This window comes from Callithrix jacchus, chromosome 6 (genome assembly GCF_049354715.1).
Source record: "Callithrix jacchus isolate 240 chromosome 6, calJac240_pri, whole genome shotgun sequence".
NCBI lineage: Eukaryota > Metazoa > Chordata > Mammalia > Primates > Cebidae > Callithrix > Callithrix jacchus.
In genome coordinates this window covers 137202615-137223648 of record NC_133507.1, presented here as the reverse complement: position 1 = coordinate 137223648, position 21034 = coordinate 137202615, and the positions used below count along the sequence as shown (strand labels likewise).

General features: G+C 39.9%; 1 protein-coding gene across 20 annotated transcripts in view; it reads left to right on the top strand.

Annotated features, from left to right (window-relative positions):
• Window positions 1–21034, top strand: part of FN1 (fibronectin 1) — a 76188-nt gene that overhangs the window by 22618 nt on the left and 32536 nt on the right. For 10 of the 20 annotated variants that reach the window (XM_008999450.5, XM_035305620.3, XM_035305617.3 and 7 more), the window contains exons 14-25: window positions 3000–3180; window positions 3356–3532; window positions 4665–4793; window positions 4894–4983; window positions 5753–5947; window positions 6682–6954; window positions 8868–9134; window positions 13746–13840; window positions 15221–15389; window positions 15836–15922; window positions 18680–18871; window positions 20192–20464. In XM_008999450.5, the coding sequence (XP_008997698.1) occupies window positions 3000–3180; window positions 3356–3532; window positions 4665–4793; window positions 4894–4983; window positions 5753–5947; window positions 6682–6954; window positions 8868–9134; window positions 13746–13840; window positions 15221–15389; window positions 15836–15922; window positions 18680–18871; window positions 20192–20464 (2128 nt within the window). The remainder of the gene's footprint in view (window positions 1–2999; window positions 3181–3355; window positions 3533–4664; window positions 4794–4893; window positions 4984–5752; window positions 5948–6681; window positions 6955–8867; window positions 9135–13745; window positions 13841–15220; window positions 15390–15835; window positions 15923–18679; window positions 18872–20191; window positions 20465–21034) is intronic. The other 10 variants (XM_008999454.4, XM_008999453.5, XM_035305623.3 and 7 more) reach the window with 1 other exon arrangement.

The window sequence follows — 21034 nt, the reverse complement described above, 5'->3', positions numbered from 1 at the left end:
AACTTTGTTGCAACTTCCAGACAAAATAAAAAGTAAACATTTACTTGAAAAATGGTGGATATGGAAGGTGGAGAAGAGAGGAGGTAATAGCTTTCTCTTTCAAAGTGGAGAATCAAAAGAGATAGTACCAAAAGCTGATGAAGTTTACAAAAAAAGAACGCTTAGTATAATACTTTAAATTATAAATACAAACACAAGAAGAACAAAGATAACAATACAAATACCAGATACTGGGAATGTCCAAGATTCTGGGAGGGAAGGGGGTAATATTACTGAGCTAAATCCTCAACTTTGTCTGGGCACAATGGCTCACCCCTATAATCCGAGCACTTTAGGAGGCTGAAGCCAGTGGATTACTTGAGCTCAGGAGTTTGAAACTAGCCTGAGCAACATGCTTATGCCCTGGCTCTACAAAAAATATATGAATTAGCCAGGCATGGTGGCATGTACCTGTAGTCCTTGCTACTTGGGAGACTGAGGCTGGAGGATCATTTGAGCTTGAGAGGCAGAGGTTGCATTGAGCCAAGATGGCACCACTACATGCCAGCCTGGGAGACAGAGCAAGACTCTATCTCAACACAAATAAATATATTAAAAAATCCTCAACTTTCATATTAAAGAGTCTATAAATATGATCTGTTGTGGACAAATGAAAAAAACAGAGGTGTAAGCATGTTGTATATTGGAGACAAGATCAGAAGAGTAAAAACAGATTCTCTTAGAGAGGGGAATCATGTCTTCCTCATTGGCTCAATGTATCTGGCACACTGCTTAACAAATGGTGAATGAAAAAAAAGTCATTCTTTTTTTTTATACTTTAAGTTCTGGGGTACGTGTGCAGAAGGTGCAGGATTGTTACATAAGTATACACCTGCCATGGTGGTTTGCTGCATCCCTCCCCCCGTCATCTACATTAGGTATTTCTCCTAATGTTAGCCCTCCCCAATACCCCCACCCCTGCTATCTCTCCCCTAGCCCCCCACCCCTGACAGGTCCCAGTGTGTGATACTCCCCTTCCTGTGGCCATCTGTTCTCATTGTTCAACACCCACTTATGAATGAGAACACGTGGTGTTTGGTTTTCTGTTCTTGTGTCATTTTGCTGAGAATGATGGTTTCCAGCTTTATCCATGTCCCTGCAAAGGACATGAACTCATCCAAAGCAAAGTTATCCTTTTTCTTCTTTCACCCTCTTTTGTAATCTCCATAATCTGGCTGTTTGCAAAACTTGATATCCAGTGATCTAAGTCAGTAGCATCAGTGATCCAAGACCTTCTAGTCTCTCATCTTTTTATTATATCACTAATTTTATTTCCTTTAAACTTAAGTATATCTGAAGTTTATGTGAGACCACTGCAGTGGAGACACTTAAAAGTATGTATAAAATGTATGTTGAGGCCGGGCATGGTGGCTCACGCCTGTAATCCAAGCACTTTGGAGGCCGAGGTGGGCAGATCACCTGAGGTCAGGAGTTCGAGACCAGCCTGACCAACATGGTGAAACCCCGTCTCTACTAAAAACTACAAAAAATTAGCTGGGCACGGTGGCGTGTGCCTGTAATCCCAGCTACTCAGGAGGCTGAGGCAGGAGAATTGCCTGAACCCAGGAGCGGAGGTTGTGGTGAGCCGAGATCGCGCCATTGCACTCCAGCCTGGGTAACCAGAGCGAAACTCCGTCTCAAAAAGAAAAAAGAAAGAAAGAAAAGAAAAATGTACGTTGAATTGGAAAGTCTTCAAAGAGCAGCAGTGATGAATAATTTTTTGAGATTTTTTAACAATTATAAAAATTCAGGGTTTTTTTTTAATGGATACCACCTGAGACTTTATTTTCTGTTATTTTCTTTTACTAACTAACCCAACCAGCTCATGATGAAAAATAATTTCTAAATAAATTTTAGCTAATTGCAATGACTGATTTAAAAATTTTTCCAAAGTGTATTTGAGTTAAAAATTCACTGTAAAGAGTACTATAATCACTCTCGCTTATTCCAAAAATATAAATGGACATTTGGGTATTTGAATTATTGAGGAACTGGTTGACTGGGTAACTTTTAAAAATCACTGGGCATAAAAAATATATTTTGACTCGTATTAGTTTAGAATATTTAGTTGAAATATTTAGATGAGACTTGAAAGTCTCATCTTGTCTGAAGGGTGTTTCTTTCATACACATTTTACTGCACTGAGTTTGTAACCCATGGTGTATTAATGAAGTTGAACAGGATGTGTAATATAAACTGTAAGCAAAAGACTAAATAAACCGAAATTGCATTTTTTCTGCAGTCTTGTCCAAAATTGGCTAACCACTTCTGATGGGCTATTGGCTCAGTGCAACCTTTGCCTCTCATATCCCAGAATGAGTCAGAAAACCAGACTTGTTGAACCTGGTATGTGATGGCCCCAGGAACTGAGTCACAAAGTAGCATTCTGCCTTTGAATGTTTTTTCAGGGCCAGAAACTTGAATTGTTTCCCACTGAGTTAAAAGATAGAATATATGGCATTGGCAATTCCATATTTCAGAGAGGAATATATCCGTTTGTTGTAGGAATAAAAAACACATGGGAGAGGCAAAGCTTAGGTTCATCATATCATGTTACTGATATAAGATAATTAACTTGGTAAAAGCGAAGGTGCCCATTGTGTGCAACTGTATCACCCTGGGGAATATCACATATCACTCTGTTTCTCCATCCATAGAACAGGAGCAACGATGCCACTGCCTCACCATCAGAAGGGTATGGAGACTAGATGAGAGAATGTAGGTAACAAAACAGAGCATGGCTATCAGCAGGTAACCTGCAGTAGTTTGTTGATGTTCACAATAGTTAGCATTATATCTACCTATATAACTGTTGGGAATACAGTTTTCCATTATTTTCCATGATTTTCCTCTAGAATGGAGCTGCCTAAGTCCCTCGTTCTTCTTTGAAGATGACTGAACTTCATCTTCAGATGTTTGTCCTTGTAAACACTTATGTGTGTGTTTATTTAAATTTTCAGAAAAATTCTGTAGGCCGTTGGAAGGAAGCTACCATACCAGGCCACTTAAACTCCTACACCATCAAAGGCCTGAAGCCTGGTGTGATATACGAGGGCCAGCTCATCAGCATCCAGCAGTACGGCCACCAAGAAGTGACTCGCTTTGACTTCACCACCACTAGCACGAGCTCACCTGTGACCAGTATGTAGCCGGCCACCCTCACGCCTCCTATGCCCAAGTTTCCCAGAGCTGGGCTCTTCTCAATTCATATTCTTCCAAGAGTGGCACCAACATTTTTTTGAATGATGTTCATAGCGAGGACGGTAAATTTTCTAGATGGCTAAAGACTGACTTTCCCTTTTCTGTGACTCTCTAGGCAACACTGTGACAGGAGAGACAACTCCCTTTTCTCCCGTTGTTGCCACTTCTGAATCTGTGACTGAAATCACAGCCAGCAGCTTTGTGGTCTCCTGGGTCTCAGCTTCTGACACCGTGTCGGGATTCCGGGTGGAATATGAGCTGAGTGAGGAGGGAGATGAGCCACAGTACCTGGGTAAGCTCAATGTGTCACTCAAGACAGGTTTGGGGCAACTGCTGGAAAACTTTCCCTGGGAGGGGACCTCTAAGCAGGTGGTACCTGTGGTTTGGAACTAGTTGACAGTTGAGACTGAAAAAAATCACCCTGTGGCATGAGGAAGGAAGGAACTAACTCTAGGAAGTGACCGGGTTTTCCCCAAGCCACTCTCACATGTCCTGGTCCCTGATGCCAGGCCAGCTGCATCATGCGCCTACTTAGACACAAGTTCCTACAGCAAAAGCTGTTTTCTTAGTGGAAGTAAGTACCAGCACTGCAGCTGACAATATTAACGCAGTATTGCCACTCGTACTTTTCAAATATTTATGGTGAGGGGCCTTTAAAAAACTATATTGGCACACTGAAGTGTGCGCCAATTGTAAGCACTGAGTTCAGTGAATTTTTATAAAGTGAACATGCCCTGAGACCAGTGCCCAGATCAAGAAAAATAATCTCTCAACTCTCACCCCATTGTCTTCTGCCAGTAATCACTACCCTGACTCCTTACTGCAGAGAGCTATTTTTTAAAATTTGGCATTAGATTACAAGAATTATACATCTTCAGAGAAAAAGTTGGGAAAATGAAAGGAAGAAGGAGGAGGAAGAGAAAGGAGAAAGACAAGGAGGGGGATTATCCCATAGTATGGTAATAATCACTGTTTAGGCCAAGCACAGTGGCTCACTCCTGTAATCCCAGCACTTTGGGAAGCCAAGGCAGGCGGATCACTTGAGGCCAGGAGTTCGAGACGATCAGCCCGGCCAACATGGTGAAACTCCGTCTCTACTGAAAATACAAAAAAAAATTAGCTGAGTATGGTGGTATGTGCCTGTAATCCCATCTACTCGGGAGGCTGAGGCAGGAGAATTGCTTGAACCCGAAAGGTGGAGGATGCAGTGAGCCGAGGTCATGCCACTGCACTCCAGCCTGTACAACACAGCAAGACTTTGTGTAAAAAAAATAATGATAATCACTGATTATCTATTAGCATATTACCTGCTAGTCTTTTTTTTCTATGAATATATAGTTCTTAAAATATCCTTCTTATAACCTGTAGAGTCATTTGAGGGATTAGTTTACTCTGATTAGTAACCTCTCCTTTTCCTTTCAAAGATCTTCCAAGCACAGCCACTTCCGTGAACATCCCTGACCTGCTTCCTGGCCGAAAATACATCGTCAATGTCTATCAGATATCTGAGGACGGGGAACAGAGTTTGATCCTGTCTACTTCACAAACAACAGGTACGTGGGTGCTACACAGTGTTAAAAGAATCTTTTTCTGTAAAACACAGGCCTGCAGCAGCACTTCCTGACTGTCGGCCCCACTTTCTTTCTTTGTTAGCGCCCGATGCCCCTCCTGACCCGACGGTTGACCGAGTTGATGACACCTCAATTGTTGTTCGCTGGAGCAGACCGCAGGCTCCCATCACAGGTCAGCTGAGCACCCTCCACCCCGGCTTTGACTGCTATGTTAATCTTAATGACATCAGTGGGAGGGCGCAGATTCTGACTGTGGACCTGCATATCACTTGAAATCTCTGGTATAATTTATGGGAGAGAAGTGTGTATGTGTGTATGTGGAGGGGTATTTCCTAGGGTACATTTCCCCACCAAACCATTTACTAGCTCCCTCATACACACATACCACGACACACACACAACCTGTAAAGCCAGCTCACTGGCTTATTAAAGCAGGTGTCCTAGCGTTGAACAGGTGTAATTTTCCTGAAAACCTTGCTCTAAGATTTATTCTTAAGGAGAAAGCTGAGCTGCCTTCTTAGCTCATTAGGTGATTCAACTACCTCATCACTGAAGTTTCTAAAAGATACACACAGTGCTAGACACTCTGCTCAGGCTGCTTCATTAATTGCTTCCATCATTTGGAGCTCAAAGAGGAGAAATCAGCTTAACATGAATATTTTCGCCTAATGGCATCTCTAATTGACATTTATTAAGGATCTCAGGTCTTCAAGGATGACATTTATTATTAAAAAGGTTTGCATGACTGTTCTTATTTTAACTTTGTGCTGAATAGTCATTATTATAAGAAGTGGCAATATTAAAAGAGTCAAAAAGAATCACTGGCTCTTCACTAATCAAGCAAGATGCTAAGGGCTGTTAGAAAAGGGAGGATTTATGGTGTTTCTAAGCCTCTGCCTCTAAGAAAACAGTGCATTTTACTTTTGCTCATGAATCTACAGGGTACAGAATAGTCTATTCACCATCCGTAGAAGGTAGCAGCACAGAACTCAACCTTCCTGAAACTGCAAACTCCGTCACCCTCAGTGACTTGCAACCTGGTGTTCAATATAACATCACTATCTATGCTGTGGAAGAAAATCAAGAAAGCACTCCTGTTGTCATTCAACAGGAAACCACTGGCACCCCACGTCCAGGTAACTCTTTTAAGAAGACACTTCTTATGGTATCTTATCAGGATTGTTCCTGAGGGAGGGTTGTTTTGTCTCTGTCAACATTTCCCACATTCAGGTAATCTTACATATTAGTTTTTCCCTAGCTGAAATGTCATAAGTAATTTATCAAGGCTGGGTACTGGCCTTTCTGATTAAAAACCAACACCATAACATCGGTTTACAGATTTTCCCCCAGAAGCTTAGGGCTCATTTCATCTTTGATTCTTAAGTATTATAAAATGATTCAGTAAGACAAAAACCATTACATTATTTTCTGTAGTTGTTTCAAAGGTTTTTTTTTAGTATCTCTTTTATAACCCCCTTCCCCAACTTCATATGCTGGTAACTCATTTATTACCTCGCTATTTTAGATAAAAGCTTCAATGTCATAATCTAAGCACTATGACTGGACCATGAAAATATTAATCTGATTAAGAGACAAATCTTAGCATAACTCTCAAAATGAGAGGCTCAATGAACTGCCTAACAGATCCAAGAAACTGGCTTCTTAAAAATAATCTTCAGCAAGGCTGGGCATGGTGGCTCATGCTTGTAATCCCAGCACTTTGGGAGGCCAAGACGGGTGGATCACCTGAGGTCAGGAGTTCGAGACCAGCCTAACCAATATGGTGAAACCCTATCTCTAAAAAAAAAAAATTAAAATTAAAAAATCTCCAGCAGAAAATGTGAATGATCTGTTGACTCTTGTCTGTTAGATACAGTGCCCTCTCCCAGGGACCTGCAGTTTGTGGAAGTGACAGACGTGAAGGTCACCATCATGTGGACACCCCCTCAGAGTGTGGTGACCGGCTACCGCGTAGATGTGATCCCCGTCAACCTGCCTGGGGAGCACGGCCAGAGGCTGCCCATCAGCAGGAACACCTTTGCAGAAATCACTGGGCTGTCCCCTGGGGTCACCTATTACTTCAAAGTCTTTGCCGTGAACCATGGGAGGGAGAGCAAGCCTCTGACTGCCCAACAGACAACCAGTAGGTCTTCTCCTAACTTTACCTCCCCTCCAAATTCTCCACCCTCACTTCCAGCCTGTGAGGAAGCTCAGCAAACCATTCACTTAGAGGTATATGGCTTAGAAAGAGGATAATACCCAGCTGGCAAGGGAATGTATAGTGAACACAAAGCACATTAAACTTGAAAACAAAACTCAGACAAACTCCATGAATGCTAAGTGGTAACTCATCTCTAAAATATCTGTACCAGTGGAAGGGTTCTAAGAGGGGAGAACTGAGGGGAATCTAATTTGAGTGCAGTTTTTATGTAACTAAATATATCTAGGTCAAAGTTAAAATGCAGGCTCATAACACTTACAGTAGAATTCATTTAAGAATAGCAATTGTCAGCTGGGCGTGGTGGCTCACACCTGTAATCCCAGCACTCTGGGAGGCCGAGGCGGGTGGATCACGAGGTCAAGAGATCGAGACCATCCTGGTCTCATCCTTAAACCCCGTCTCTACTAAAAATACAAAAAATTAGCTGGGCAGGCAGGAGAATTGCCTGAACCCAGGAGGCAGAGGTTGTGGTGAGCCGACATCACGCCATTGCACTCCAGCCTGGGTAACAAGAGCGAAACTCCATCTCAAAAAAAAAAAAAAAGAAAGGAATAGCAATTGTCAAGAATCTAGTATTACTAGCCACCGGCTTATCAGCTCAGTTTTTATAAGCATATTCTCATATTTACTCTTTGTCAAGAATCTAGTATTACTAGCCACCGGCTTATCAGCTCAGTTTTTATAAGCATATTCTCATATTTACTCTTTGTTTTGACCTTAGGAAGAAAGGTCTTATTATGATGTTTGAGGCAGAGTCTCACTATGTCACCCAGGCTGGAGTGCAGTGTTACCATCTCAGCTCACCGCAACCTCCATCTCCTGGGTTCAAGTGATTCTTCTCCCTCAGCCTCCCAAGCAACTGGGACTACAGGTGTATGCCATCATGCCCAGCTAATTTTTGTATTTTTAGTAGAGACGGGGTTTCATCATGTTGGCCAGGTTGGTCTTGAACTCCTGACCTCAAATGATCTGCCCACCTTGACCTCCCAAAGTGTTGGGATTACAGGCATGACCCACCATGCCCAGCCAGAATATCTTACTAGTATCTGCTTCAAATACATAAAGAAACTGAGGCTTTTAAAAAGTTCTGCAACTTGTAGGGTCACAGAGATAGGAAGGGACAGAGCTGGCTCTTTAACCTATGTCCAAAGCCCACGCTCTCAGTTATTATACTTGACTACCTCTTAAAGATTTCCTCTATTTGAAAGGTTACTTAAATTTCGGTGGGAAAAATTGCTGGTTGTGATTCTCAAGAATAAATTCCACAATTTTTGTGACTCTAATAGAGCAGATTCACCAGTATCCTACCATGAATCTGATGATTTGAGTATATGTTATAATTACTATAATTATTACCTAATCTGAACCATGTGAAAATTACTTTTCTCCAGTAAAGGAGTATTTACAGAATATTCCTTTTGACCCATAGAGAGCTGCTTCTTGCTGTCATTTTAGGAGGCATATCCTGCTTTCCTTAATCTGTTTGGCTCAGAGCAAACTGTGAGGTTCAGAAGTGTTTGTTTTGCCTTTTTAAAAATACCATTGCAGTAATATAACTAAAATTTCTGAGAGTGGTGGGAAAGTCGTGCTGGAAAACTAGACTTCCTGATGATCAAGCAAAATGGTTCCACAATTTCTCATGACTGGCAGAGTTTTGGCAAAGTTCTGTGTAGCACTCTATCTCTTAATAGAGATAGAGTTTTTCCAGGGTTTTGACTTTCACATAGTTGCAATCTTGAGGAGAGAAAACTTAGACCTTCAGTCAAGCTTCAGGACTTGAGTTATGATCAGTACTGATCTAAATATTTCTTGGCATATTTCATCTTTTTTCCTAGAACTGGATGCTCCCACTAACCTCCAGTTTGTCAATGAAACTGATTCTACCGTCCTGGTGATATGGACTCGGCCTCGGGCCCGGATAACAGGGTACCGACTGACCGTGGGCCCAACCCGAGGAGGCCAGCCCAAGCAGTACAATGTGGGTCCCTCCGCCTCGAAGTACCCACTGAGGAACCTGCAGCCTGGATCTGAGTACACCGTATCCCTCGTGGCCGTAAAGGGCAACCAACAGAGCCCCAAAGTCACTGGAGTCTTTTCCACACGTAAGCTGAAAATTACATGCTTTTGCTTAACTATTTTACATTCTCTATTCTTCATGGTTTTTTTTTTTTTAAACAAACATTAAAAAGTTAGTACATAATTTAAAGCAGTGATACTAAAAATGTGCTCTATAGACTGGCTGCTGGCCTTGTTCATTGTTTGCTGCTAGTCTGCAACAAGAAAAAGAGCTGTGCCAGAACGTGAATCAAAAAGCACACTGCTCGGTACGGCTGAGAATTTTTCTGAAGTAAGATTTTCTTTTTTTTTGAGACGGAGTTTCACTCTTGTTACCCAGGCTGGAGTGCAATGGCGCAATCCTGGCTCACCGCATCCTCCGCCTCCTGGGTTCAGGCAATTCTCCTGCCTCAGCCTCCTGAGTAGCTGGGATTACAGGCATGCGCCACCATGTCCAGCTACTTATTTTTGTATTTTTAGTAGAGATGGGGTTTCACCATGTTGACCAGGTTGGTCTTGATCTCTTGACCTCGTGATCCACCCGTCTTGGCCTCCACAAAGTGCTGGGATTACAAGCTTGAGCCACTGCGCCCGGCCCAGATTTTCTTGATGAGGGAAGCAGCGTGTGCATTTGCACATATTGCCAAGTGCCTTCTTTCCTTTAGGCGCAACACTTTGAGTAACATGGGTTTAAAACACTCTGTTATCAGAAAAATTCAATTGTTACCTTAAATGAATTTACCAAAAGCTTAAGGCAAGAAAAAATTAGCACCTATGTCCACATTCTATCACTTTGGGTATTGAATAGTAACTATAAATGCAGAATAAAATATACCTACAGATTGAATGGGAACCAACTGATAGAACAAGAAGCCAAGGACATGATTTCTTTATGAGTGTTGGCTCCAGAAGATTAAAGTACTTTTGCAGACAGAATCGCTTTTTTTCTGAAATTACTGTTGAAATTCCCCAGAGGAGAAAAATGCTAACAATAATTTTTGGTCATGTCTGTCCCTTTGCTAAACATTTTAAAGGACGTGGTCTTAAATCTTCTACATATCTACATCACAATAAAGACCTCTATTTATAAACTGATTTCTATTAAATACATTTCCATTTCTATTACAGAGAATCATGAGACTACTTATTTCCAGCTGAACATTATTTGTTATTTTCAACTTGATATTTTGGATTACAGAAACACTTAACATAAGCACTTTTTCAGCATATATTATAACCATGGAAGAGTTTGCAATTTTCTCAAAGCTTTCAACAAATGTTACTCTTTGATTAATTTACAAGCATGGAGGTGAAAAAGCATTCAAAAAGTCAATACAAGCCTAGTTTGTAAATAACTATGGAATTGATTTCCCAAAGAAAATACAAACTTTTCCCCATAAGAATTCATATTTTAAGAGAAACTAACTTCCATTTAAATTTCCTGTATGAAGTTTGGCCCATGAAGGCTTTTGCCTAATAGTTAATCATAAGCAAGTTAAATTTGCTTTTAATTTGCAAATAAGCTTACCTGAAACTTTTGCTAAAGTTTTACATGGTTCTAAGATACTCTAAAATCTACTCTCATGAAATTAATGTCTGTATATTTCTTACAATATTCATTTCTTATAAATGTTCCTCAGCGAATTAAAATAGAGATTTCAGTGAATGTGCCCTTTCAGTAGATGTTGTCTTTTACTAAAATGAAGAATTCTATAGTTGTCTTTTTCATTCCTTAACATAGACATATTTTATGTCATTTCTTTTGTTGAATACAGTGCTTATAAGAGAAAAAGCATTTTTAATGATGCTAACAATAATTAGGGAAGGTGGTGGGTCAAGATATTTCAAGTACGTCTGAAGACTTTGGTATACTGGTTATATTATTTTACGCTCTGCAGAATACCTTCATATAAAATATAATTATTTTAATTGAAATACTGATAGCCAAAACTGATTTTATCAGATAAAGGTTAACATAGTGTCTGGCACAACTTCTGCTTTCAAAAAATATTTGGTGAATAGATAATTGAGGAAGGAATTCAAAGCAGCTCAAGGAAGCTTATATTTAAATAAACTAATGTAAGCAGGGTGTTCTACAACTGCATTTGAACTTTAAGTACTCCCTAAAGCTGTAAACATCAGCAGGGCTTACATGCTTTTGAAATTACTAAGTTTCTGTAGTTTTTTACTATCTTACTAAGCTGAATTCTGGGAATAACGTTTCTGAGTTTTGTAACCTGTGCTAAATTCTTAAGGGCTAATGTGAGAAATGTTAGGGGAAAAAGCTGTTTCTGGGGGAAATTCAGCTTACTCCTCTATTGATAGGGCAAATTTTATTTCTTTAACAGCTGGGCTCTTCTTCCCTAACAAGGCCTGGCAGAATCCATAGCTCACACTTAGAATCACATCCTTTGTTTGACATCAGTTTGTGGGTTTGTGGTTTGGTGATTTTCCCATAATTGCCTTCCCAGGCAGAAAGCATCATCTTAAACTTGGGAAGACTTTAGCTGGCTGGCTCAAACCATAGAAAATACCTGGTCTTAAAGCCCAGGACAGTTGAGGAGAATTTGTGAAAAAGTTGTGGTTTTCGCAGATGTTCAGTGAAAGAAACTATTCTCTGAATTGTTTTTTTTTGTGTGTGGAGCATTAAAAATGGTCACACAGGGCCATGGCATTTTGGCAGAGTCGGCAGCAGCCAAGTGGTGTATAATTTCAGAGGTACTAAAAGGCATCGGGGTCACCTGTCCTAGTCATGTCTCCCCGCCTTCCACCAAACACCATCAAAATAGCAACATACATAGATGAAACAGCTCATTAAACCAGTAGTACCTTAATCCATTAGAGCTATCATTATGAAGTGGTCCACACATGTATTTGACTTTTTTTTTTTGAGATGGAGTCTTGCTCTATTTCCTAGGCTGGAGTGCAGTGGCATGATGTCGGCTCACTGCAACCTCTGCTTCCCGAGTTCAAACAATTCTCCTTTCTCAGCCTCCCTGAGTAACTGGGACAACAGGCACACATACCCGGCTAATTTTCTTATTTTTTAGTAGAGACAGGGTTTCACCATGTTAATCAGGCTGGTCTCAAACTCCTGACCATAGGTGATCCACCCACCTCAGCCTCCCAAAGTGCTGGGATACTATAGGTGTGAGCCACCACACCTGGCCTATAGTATTTTTTAAATAAAAATAGAAAATTGCTCCTTAGAATCCAGACTGGCCAAAAAAATGCGAGAATGGCAATGTTGATTTTAAATTCCCATATGGCAAAAAAGAAAAAATTGACTGGAGTTGAGTTGAGACTTGGAGTCTGAATGCTTTTTAATCCCTGTTTGTATAACTCTGGAGACAAATGCTTTGTCTTGCCAGCCATTCATTATTTAGTATAAATGCATTCAGAGGTTTTTACCAATGGGAACAAAATTTGATTGAGATGTAAAGAGAGGAAGAATTGTGGACACATCAGTGTGACCAGGGCTATTAATATACTTGATACCCTTGAACTTACCCATCTCAAAATATCTGGCCTTCTGTGACCTTACCTTTCTACATTTATAGTAAGATTTGCAAGGTTCTTGGAAATCTCTATCTTAACTTTTATATATACATGCCTCTTTTCTTTCTTTCTCTTTCTTTTTTCTTTCTTTCTCTTTCTTTTCTTATTAATTTTTGCTACTAAAACCCCCAAAAAAATCTTTTACTTAAAAAATAAGATTTTTTTTCTAGGCCAGGTGCCATGGCTTATGCCTGTAATCACAGCACTTTGGAAGGCTGAGGTAGGCGGATCACCTGAGGTCAGGAGTTTGAAACCAGCCTGGCCAACATAGTGAAACCCTGTCTCTACTAAAAATACAGAAATTAGCTGGGTATGGTGACAAGCACCTGTAGTCCTGGCTACTTGGGAGTCTGAGGCAGGAGAATCACTTGAATCCAGGAGGCAGAGGTTACAGTGAGATGAGATCAAGCCACTGCATTCCAGCCTGGGTGACAGAGCAAGATTTCATCTCAGGAAAAAAAAAAAAAGTTTTTTTTAAAAGTAGAGACCAGCCTGACCTTGAATACCTGACCTCAAGTGATGCATCCACCTCAGCCTCCCAAAGTGCTGGATTATAGGCGTGAGCCGCCGATCCCTGCCTTAACCATCTATAATTTAACCATTGTTCTTAAATTAATGATTGATTAAGAAACAATATGATAATCAGTTTGTGGTGGCCAGTTTTACGTTTTGTAAGGGATTTTATACTGGCAATATAGCGAAATTTATTGTCATCAAACTCAAATCCCAACAATAATGAAAAGACATGAATTAGATTCTGTAATTTACTGAAAGTACCTCCTTAGAAGATGTGTAACCCCTTGTTACTCAGGTATAATTCACAGGCCAGCAGAACTGGCATTATCTGTGAATTTGTCAGAAACATAAACTCCCTAGTTCTTTGTTGGACCTCCAGAAACAGAAGCTGCATTTTAGCCAGACCCTAGATAATGTATGTGGCACATTCAAGATTGAGAAGCCTGATCCTCTCCCAGTTCTCACGCAGTGAAAAAATATATGTTACATTCTGAGGTTCTCCATAAAAGTACTTGTTATCTATATTCTATGCAATTATCTGTGATTTTTGAGGTTTAAATATGTGCATTGATTTTCTCTCACAGTGCAGCCGGGGAACTCCATTCCACCTTACAACACTGAGGTGACTGAGACCACCATTGTGATCACATGGACACCTGCTCCGAGAATTGGTTTTAAGGTAAATTGCAGATGTCCCTAATCTCTGTGATACAGCCCTGAGGTGTCCTTGTGTTTCCCATGTGGTGAAAACACGGTGTTCAGGAGTCAGGAGACCTGGGTTTTATCACCTGCTTCTGTTCATACATCTTTGATTACACTGTCAGGGCCTAACACAGTCCTTCCCTGCCTACCTCACTGAATTGTTGAAAGGGTGGGTGGAGGCTGTGAAAGTGCTTTGCAAAGGATAAAACATTAGTATGAAGCTGCTGCTTGTTGTTATCTTATTTTCTCTATCCTTTCCCGCAGGGAATTACGTTTAAAAAAAAAATAGGAAAACTTCATTGATGTGTTGTTCTAAATGGGTGTGAACAAGTTCACAAAAGCCAATTTAGAGAGACCAATGAAACTCAGAGTCACTTAAAAATTGCATTATTATCCAATCAGTTTCATCTCCAACTGTTCTAAGCGTTGCAGGAGAATCTCTTAATAGAAGTTAAGATTAAGGTTTCCCTGTGGATATCTGGATTCATCTTCTTTAAAATAATGGTATTAGGGAAGTGATGAATAGAAATGAGTAAGTTTAAAAGAATTCCATTCTTTGGCATTTAGTGTGAAGACACAAATACTTGTTATTGCTGGAAATCATGACTCAATCTCCTTGATGGTTTAAAAAATACACCAAAGATAAAGTATGTTAATGGCCATATTTATGATTATGCTACTCAAATATAGAGGAACTTTTTGAAGATTGCCAGTATACCTTTTAAATTCCCTTAATGTCATGCTGACTTTCAGAAGCCTTATGATGTGTGAAGGATCTCTCTAGAGTTTAACACTATTTGATAGCACAGTGTTATCTAAGTTTTTGAAATAGAATCTTAAAAAGATTTTAAATCATGGGTATAGTTATTCTTCTCTTGTAATGTATCATCCTGCAGTTAAAGCTATGAACATATCTCTTCAAAAGGTTTGTTTTTCCAAAACAGTTGCTACAAGGGCTGTTGCCTTTAAATGGCAACTAAAAGGTGAATTGAATGTGAATAAGTCATTCCTTCTAGCACACACACAAAAAATAGAAATGAACTACCATGTGGCCCACAGTCCCTGTGTATGTCTGGTTTGTAACAAAAGATTCTTTATCAAGCAAAGCAGGATGTAATGACATTTTTCTGGAACCTTTCATTACAAGTCACCTTAATGCAGTTTGGAAGATCACTCTCCCACCTTGGGGAATTTCCAGCTAAAGTATATTAAAGAGACCCCAAATCATTTCCTAATAAAAGTACATTGTGCAGTTTCTGAAGAGTTCACACATTTAGAGCATAATCACAACCTCACAGCAGTAACACAGCTCTGGAAATATTTGTCCTTGGTGTTTATTTTGCTTTCCTTCCTCTAGCTGGGTGTTCGACCAAGCCAGGGAGGAGAGGCACCACGAGAAGTGACTTCAGACTCAGGAAGCATCGTTGTGTCTGGCTTGACTCCAGGAGTGGAATATGTCTACACCATCCAAGTCCTGAGAGATGGAAAGGAAAGAGATGCGCCAATTGTAAACAAAGTGGTGACACGTAAGAATTCTTTTTCCCTTTTTGACTTGTTTTTAAAACTGTTCCACTTTTTGAAAAAAATTAGTGTCAATATCACTTTTTACTTATGAGAATGGCACAGGGGAGATATCCTTACTTATATTATTAATGCTATTCCTGAATTTGGGGTAGCAGATTCAATTCATGCCTTATATTTTATGTCACTGGAAATGTTCTTTTCGTGTCAAAAATATTTATGAACTGGCAAGATGAAAATAATTTCAATAGTATTGTAAAATTGGTAATCATAAAAAAAAGTCTTTGTCAGAGAATTGCTGCTGTCCATCATGTTTTCATAGTGTAACCTATATTTTTATGGGAGGTAGGGAAGAAGAATGGAAGAGAGGGAGGTAGGGAAGGAGGAGGAAAGATTACACAGGTCAAGAGCTTTGTGTTAGCTTAACTTTTAAAATTTTCTTTCTGCGTAGCATTGTCTCCACCAACAAACTTGCATCTGGAGTCAAACCCTGACACTGGAGTGCTCACAGTCTCCTGGGAGAGGAGCACCACCCCAGGTAAGCCTGGGATGGAACAGAGGGCAAGTATATACCATACCTTCCCAAGACAAAGATTTTAGAAACTGCGTTCCTTTCAGAAGAAGATAGGATTTGAATTACAGTTGCTCAGCTCTCCATAAAAACTATAGCAGAACCCGATGAACATTGTGGAGCAGCATGCAGGGTGCTTTTAATGTATGTTGACTTCAATCACAGGAAACAGAACAATCTTACGCTAGTCTGTGGGGACAAGGCAGATCCTTACGCAGCTGTAAGACTGAAGAAAAGCAGTGTGGAAGGTGCCTTTTGCTGAGTGCATTAAAAATTGCCAAACAAATGGCTGAAGTCATATTACGTAATTTCCCTTTTCTGAGTGGTTACAGAGCCTAAGTTTATTGTTCCCTGAAGTTTTGTGAATGTTTTGTCATGAGTTGCACTGTAATTATTTAAGGGTGATGAAAGGCAGAAATACCTTCATTTTACAGAATACAAAAACTGAGACTTACAAAAAAATTGGCCTACTCGTAGTCACACATTTTAAATGTTACTAAACTGGGATTGTAACTTAAGTTTGTAGATTCCTTCTTATACCCAACTTCACATATTTGGAATGTAATTGTTTTTAAATTATATTCTATGCAAACTGAAAAATTTGGTCAAGGGGTTTCATGACTATTTTGAAAACTTTCAATGAAGCATTTATCTAAATTCCTTATTCACACATATTTGGAAATTACTTATAAAATGTGAAATTATGTAAAGATAACTGTAACAATATTCAAATAGCATGATGTACTATGGCAATAACAGGAAATTTTAGATATTCATTACTTTTGCCAAAACTACGTGAAATTCTCACAAAACTTACTGAGAAAACCTTAAATTAAACAAAACAGAAGTTTCAATTAATGTTGATTGCATTATTACCTCATATACTTATTAATTTAAGGGATAAGTTTAGTTTATTATTTAGCTATTTCTAATTTACTGTTAAATCATTGTGAAATTTTTGTTTACAAAAAGTATTATATAGTCCTTATTTTTGCCAGGGCACAAAGCTAAGGCAATCGTCTCTAAATCTGATTAATGTATGCAATCCCACAGAATAAAACTAGCTCTTTTAATCTCCCTCTAAAGTAGAGTGATTTTCGTGGAGTTTTCATTATGTTTGGAAACATCGTTTAAGCCAAAGCCATACAATTTCCAGCTGAGTTGCTCCGAATTTGAAACTTGAAGTTGGCAAGCTTCATGCCTGTTAGCAGCAGGACCATTAATACCTTGCTTGTCTCAATCGCCCAGCGCACACATTTGGATGATCAGTAGCAAGTGTAATGATCTCAATATTTATTTCTCACCCAGTTGGGTGTCTTTGTATTTGCCATATTAGTGTTCACCCTAAGTGAGGATCTTACTTTGGGAGGCCGAGGTAGGCGGATCATGAGGTCAAGCGATCGAAACCATCCTGGCCAACATGGTGAAACTCTGTCTCTACCAAAAAACACAAAAATTAGCTGGGCATGGTGGCGCGTACCTGAAGTTCCTAACGGCAAAAGATACTGTCATCTCCTTGCCCTTCATAAAGTTTAATATACTTTCTCATTTCACTTTTAATCTGGCCCTGCAAATCTCTAGTTGTTGCTGTTTTTGTTTGAATGTCTTTCTCTCATCCCCCTCAACTCTTTTACAGCCCAATTTCTGTGATTCCTGAACACTTCAACAATCAATACTCTTTTTTATCGTTCTTTTTTTTTTTTTTTTTGAGTCTCACTCTGTCACCCAGGCTTGGAGTGCAGTGGCGAAATCTCGGCCACCATGCTCAGTTAATTTTTGTGTTTTTAGGAGAGATGGGGTTTTACCATGTTGGCCAGGCTAGTCTCCAACTCCCGACCTCAGGTGATCTGCCCACCTCAGCCTCCCAATCAGTACTCTTTCTAGAATAAGTATCACCACTTTTGTTTTTCACCTTTTCGCCTTTCTTGATTCTCTTCCTGTAAATCCCATAGTTTCAGACCTTTTGAATTAGGAGAGTTCTCTTTGGGGAATGTGCTTCAGGTTGAGAGCGATTCCATACAAGTGGGTAGAAAGGAATATTCCTCAGCTGTCTTCAAATAACCCATTAAGGAAAAGCGGGATACAGTGATAGGACCATGGGATTTGGAGACAAAAAAAGCTTTTGGGAATCACTCACCAGTTCAAGATTTCCTTTAAAGTGAAGATCTTACTTTGGGAGGCCGAGGTGGGTGGATCATGAGGTCAAGCGATCGAAACCATCCTGGCCAACATGGTGAAACCGTCTCTACTAAAAAACACAAAAATTAGCTGGACACGGTGGCGCATACCTGAAGTTCCAGCTACTTGGGAGGATGAGGCAGGAGAATTGCTTGAATCCAGGAGGCAGAGATTGCAGGGAGCCGAGATTACGCCACTGCACTCCAGCCTGCTGCCTGGCGACAGAACGAGGCTCTGTCTCAAAAAAAAAAAAAAAGTGAGGATCTTGGTAGAGGCTGAAATGAGCCAAGATTGTGCCACTGCACTCCAGCCTGGGTGATAGAGGGAGATTCTGTCTCAAAAAATAAAAATAAAAAAATAAAGTGAGGATCTTAGAACTGCCTGAAAGGATTGTTGCAAGCATTGAATGACAGAGACAGTGGAGTCCTCAGTAAATGCCAGGTCCTTTTGCATTCTGCTTCATGAGTCCACCATTGGAGTCTAGTTAAATATGCCCTGGCTCACAGATGCTTGGTGCAATAACTTCCTCCTTTCTTTTATCTCCAGACATTACTGGTTATAGAATTACCACAACCCCTACAAATGGCCAGCAGGGATATTCTTTGGAAGAAGAGGTCCATGCCGATCAGAGTTCCTGCACTTTTGATAACCTGAGTCCCGGCCTGGAGTACAATGTCAGTGTTTACACTGTCAAGGATGACAAGGAAAGTGTCCCTATCTCTGATACCATCATCCCAGGTAATAGAAAAATAAGCTGCTATCCTCAGAGTGGCACTTCCAGTAAGAGTGGGGGTTAGCATCTTAATCCCCAGCTGGTTAAGGGTGTCAAAGAGATTTGGGATTTAATTCTGATCTCCCAGCTGCACTCTCCAAAATGATGAAGTCAAAGTAGCAATTTGGACAAACGCTTGCCGTTAACACCGCTTTACTGTCTGTGCTTCACTGGGATGCTGTGTGTTGTAGCAAGTATGTACTGGAGTGGCAACCACGGCTTTAACTTTGTACTGTCCGCTCACATGGAAGTGTACTAAACGCTGTCACGTGTCTGTACTCAGTTCTGACAGGCTAAAAGTAATATGGTAAATGCATCCCATTAGGACATTTCTGCCTGATTTTACAGTCCACGTCAATTTCCAATAGCTGCCTATAAAATAGTTTTGTCCCTGTAATGTGAGCACTGAAACAGCATTTGGTTGACACGTCTAGTTTTTCATCTTGCAGTTTCATGTCCTTCTTTTTAAAAAACTGAATTTAAAAAAAAAAAAAGTAAAAGCCACACCTTCAGGGTGTTCTTTCTTGTGGCTTGAAAGACAACATTGCAAAGGCCTATCTAAGGATAGGCTTGTTTGTCCATTGGATTATAACAGAATGAAAGCATTGGACAGATTGTGTTCCCCTTTGGACTCCTTGGTAGAATGCTTTTACTAACGCTAATTAAATATTTTGATTATGAATGAACTAAAATAGTGGCAATGGCCTTGACCTTAGGCCTGCCTTTCCTCAGCCTGAATGTGTTTCTGAATGGCACATTTCACACCATACATTCATAATGCATTAGCATTATGGCCATGTCATCATGAGTTTTGTATGGGAGAAAAAAAAACAATTTATCAGCCAATTATTATTATTTTTTAATCTTCTTCATGCAAGCTTATTTTCTACTAAAACAGTTTTGAAGTTTTTAAAAACATTGCTGATACTTACTTCAGATATTATGTTGAGGCTCTAAGAATGGTTTTGACATCCTAAAGAGGCCTATCGTTTTTAGGAATCTGAACAGTTCAAATTGTACCCTTTGAGGACGTTTTCAAAATGAAAAAAAAAAAAAAAAACACTAAAAGAATATTGTAACCTGTTTTATTCTCCCAGGGAAGCAAACTGTTCATGATGCTTAGGAAGTCTTTTCAGAGAATTTAAAACAGAGTGCATATTACCATCATTGCTTTAACATTCCATCAATTTTACTACCGGTAACCTGATATACACTGCTTTATTTTTTCCTCTTTTTTTTTGCCTCTATTTGCCTTTTCCCCCCTTCTTTGCTTTGTAACTCAATAGAGGTGCCCCAGCTCACTGACCTAAGCTTTGTTGATATAACTGATTCAAGCATCGGCCTGAGGTGGACCCCGCTAAACTCTTCCACCATTATTGGGTACCGCATCACAGTAGTTGCGGCAGGAGAAGGGATCCCTATTTTTGAAGATTTTGTGGACTCCTCAGTAGGATACTACACAGTCACAGGGCTGGAGCCGGGCATTGACTATGATATCAGCGTTATCACTCTCATTAATGGCGGCGAGAGTGCCCCTACTACACTGACACAGCAAACGGGTGAATTTTGAAAACTTCTGTGTTTAAGACATGGATGGTGTGTTGCATGCTGCCACCAGTTACTCTGGTTAAATATGGATGTTTCAAGGGAGAAGTCAGCAATTGTCCAAAGATTAAGACAGGGTGGAGTCAGGGGGATAAGGAATCAAAAGCATCTGCTAAACTGATTGGAGGAAAACATGTGCAAGCATTTTTAAGTTCACTCTCATTTAAACCACAAGTAGATATAAAGCTGGAGAAATACAGATGTCTGCTCTGTTAAATATAAAATAGCAAATGTTCATTCAATTTGAAGACCTAGAATTTTCTTCTTAAATGCTGAACAGGAATACCAAGTTGTATAATAAGCACCAATTAATTATAAGAAATATATACCTTCAAAACGTACCATCCTGGTCACTCTCCCACCCTTTGATAAGGAACACTCTCCCACCGTGTTCCTTCTTTGTAGCTAAAAACCCATCAAAATTTAGGGCAGAGTGGATAGGTATTGTTTTGAGGTAGGAGAAAATTAAACTTGGGAGCATTCTAGTTTTGTTGCTGTCACTAGGTAAAGAAACACCTCTTTAA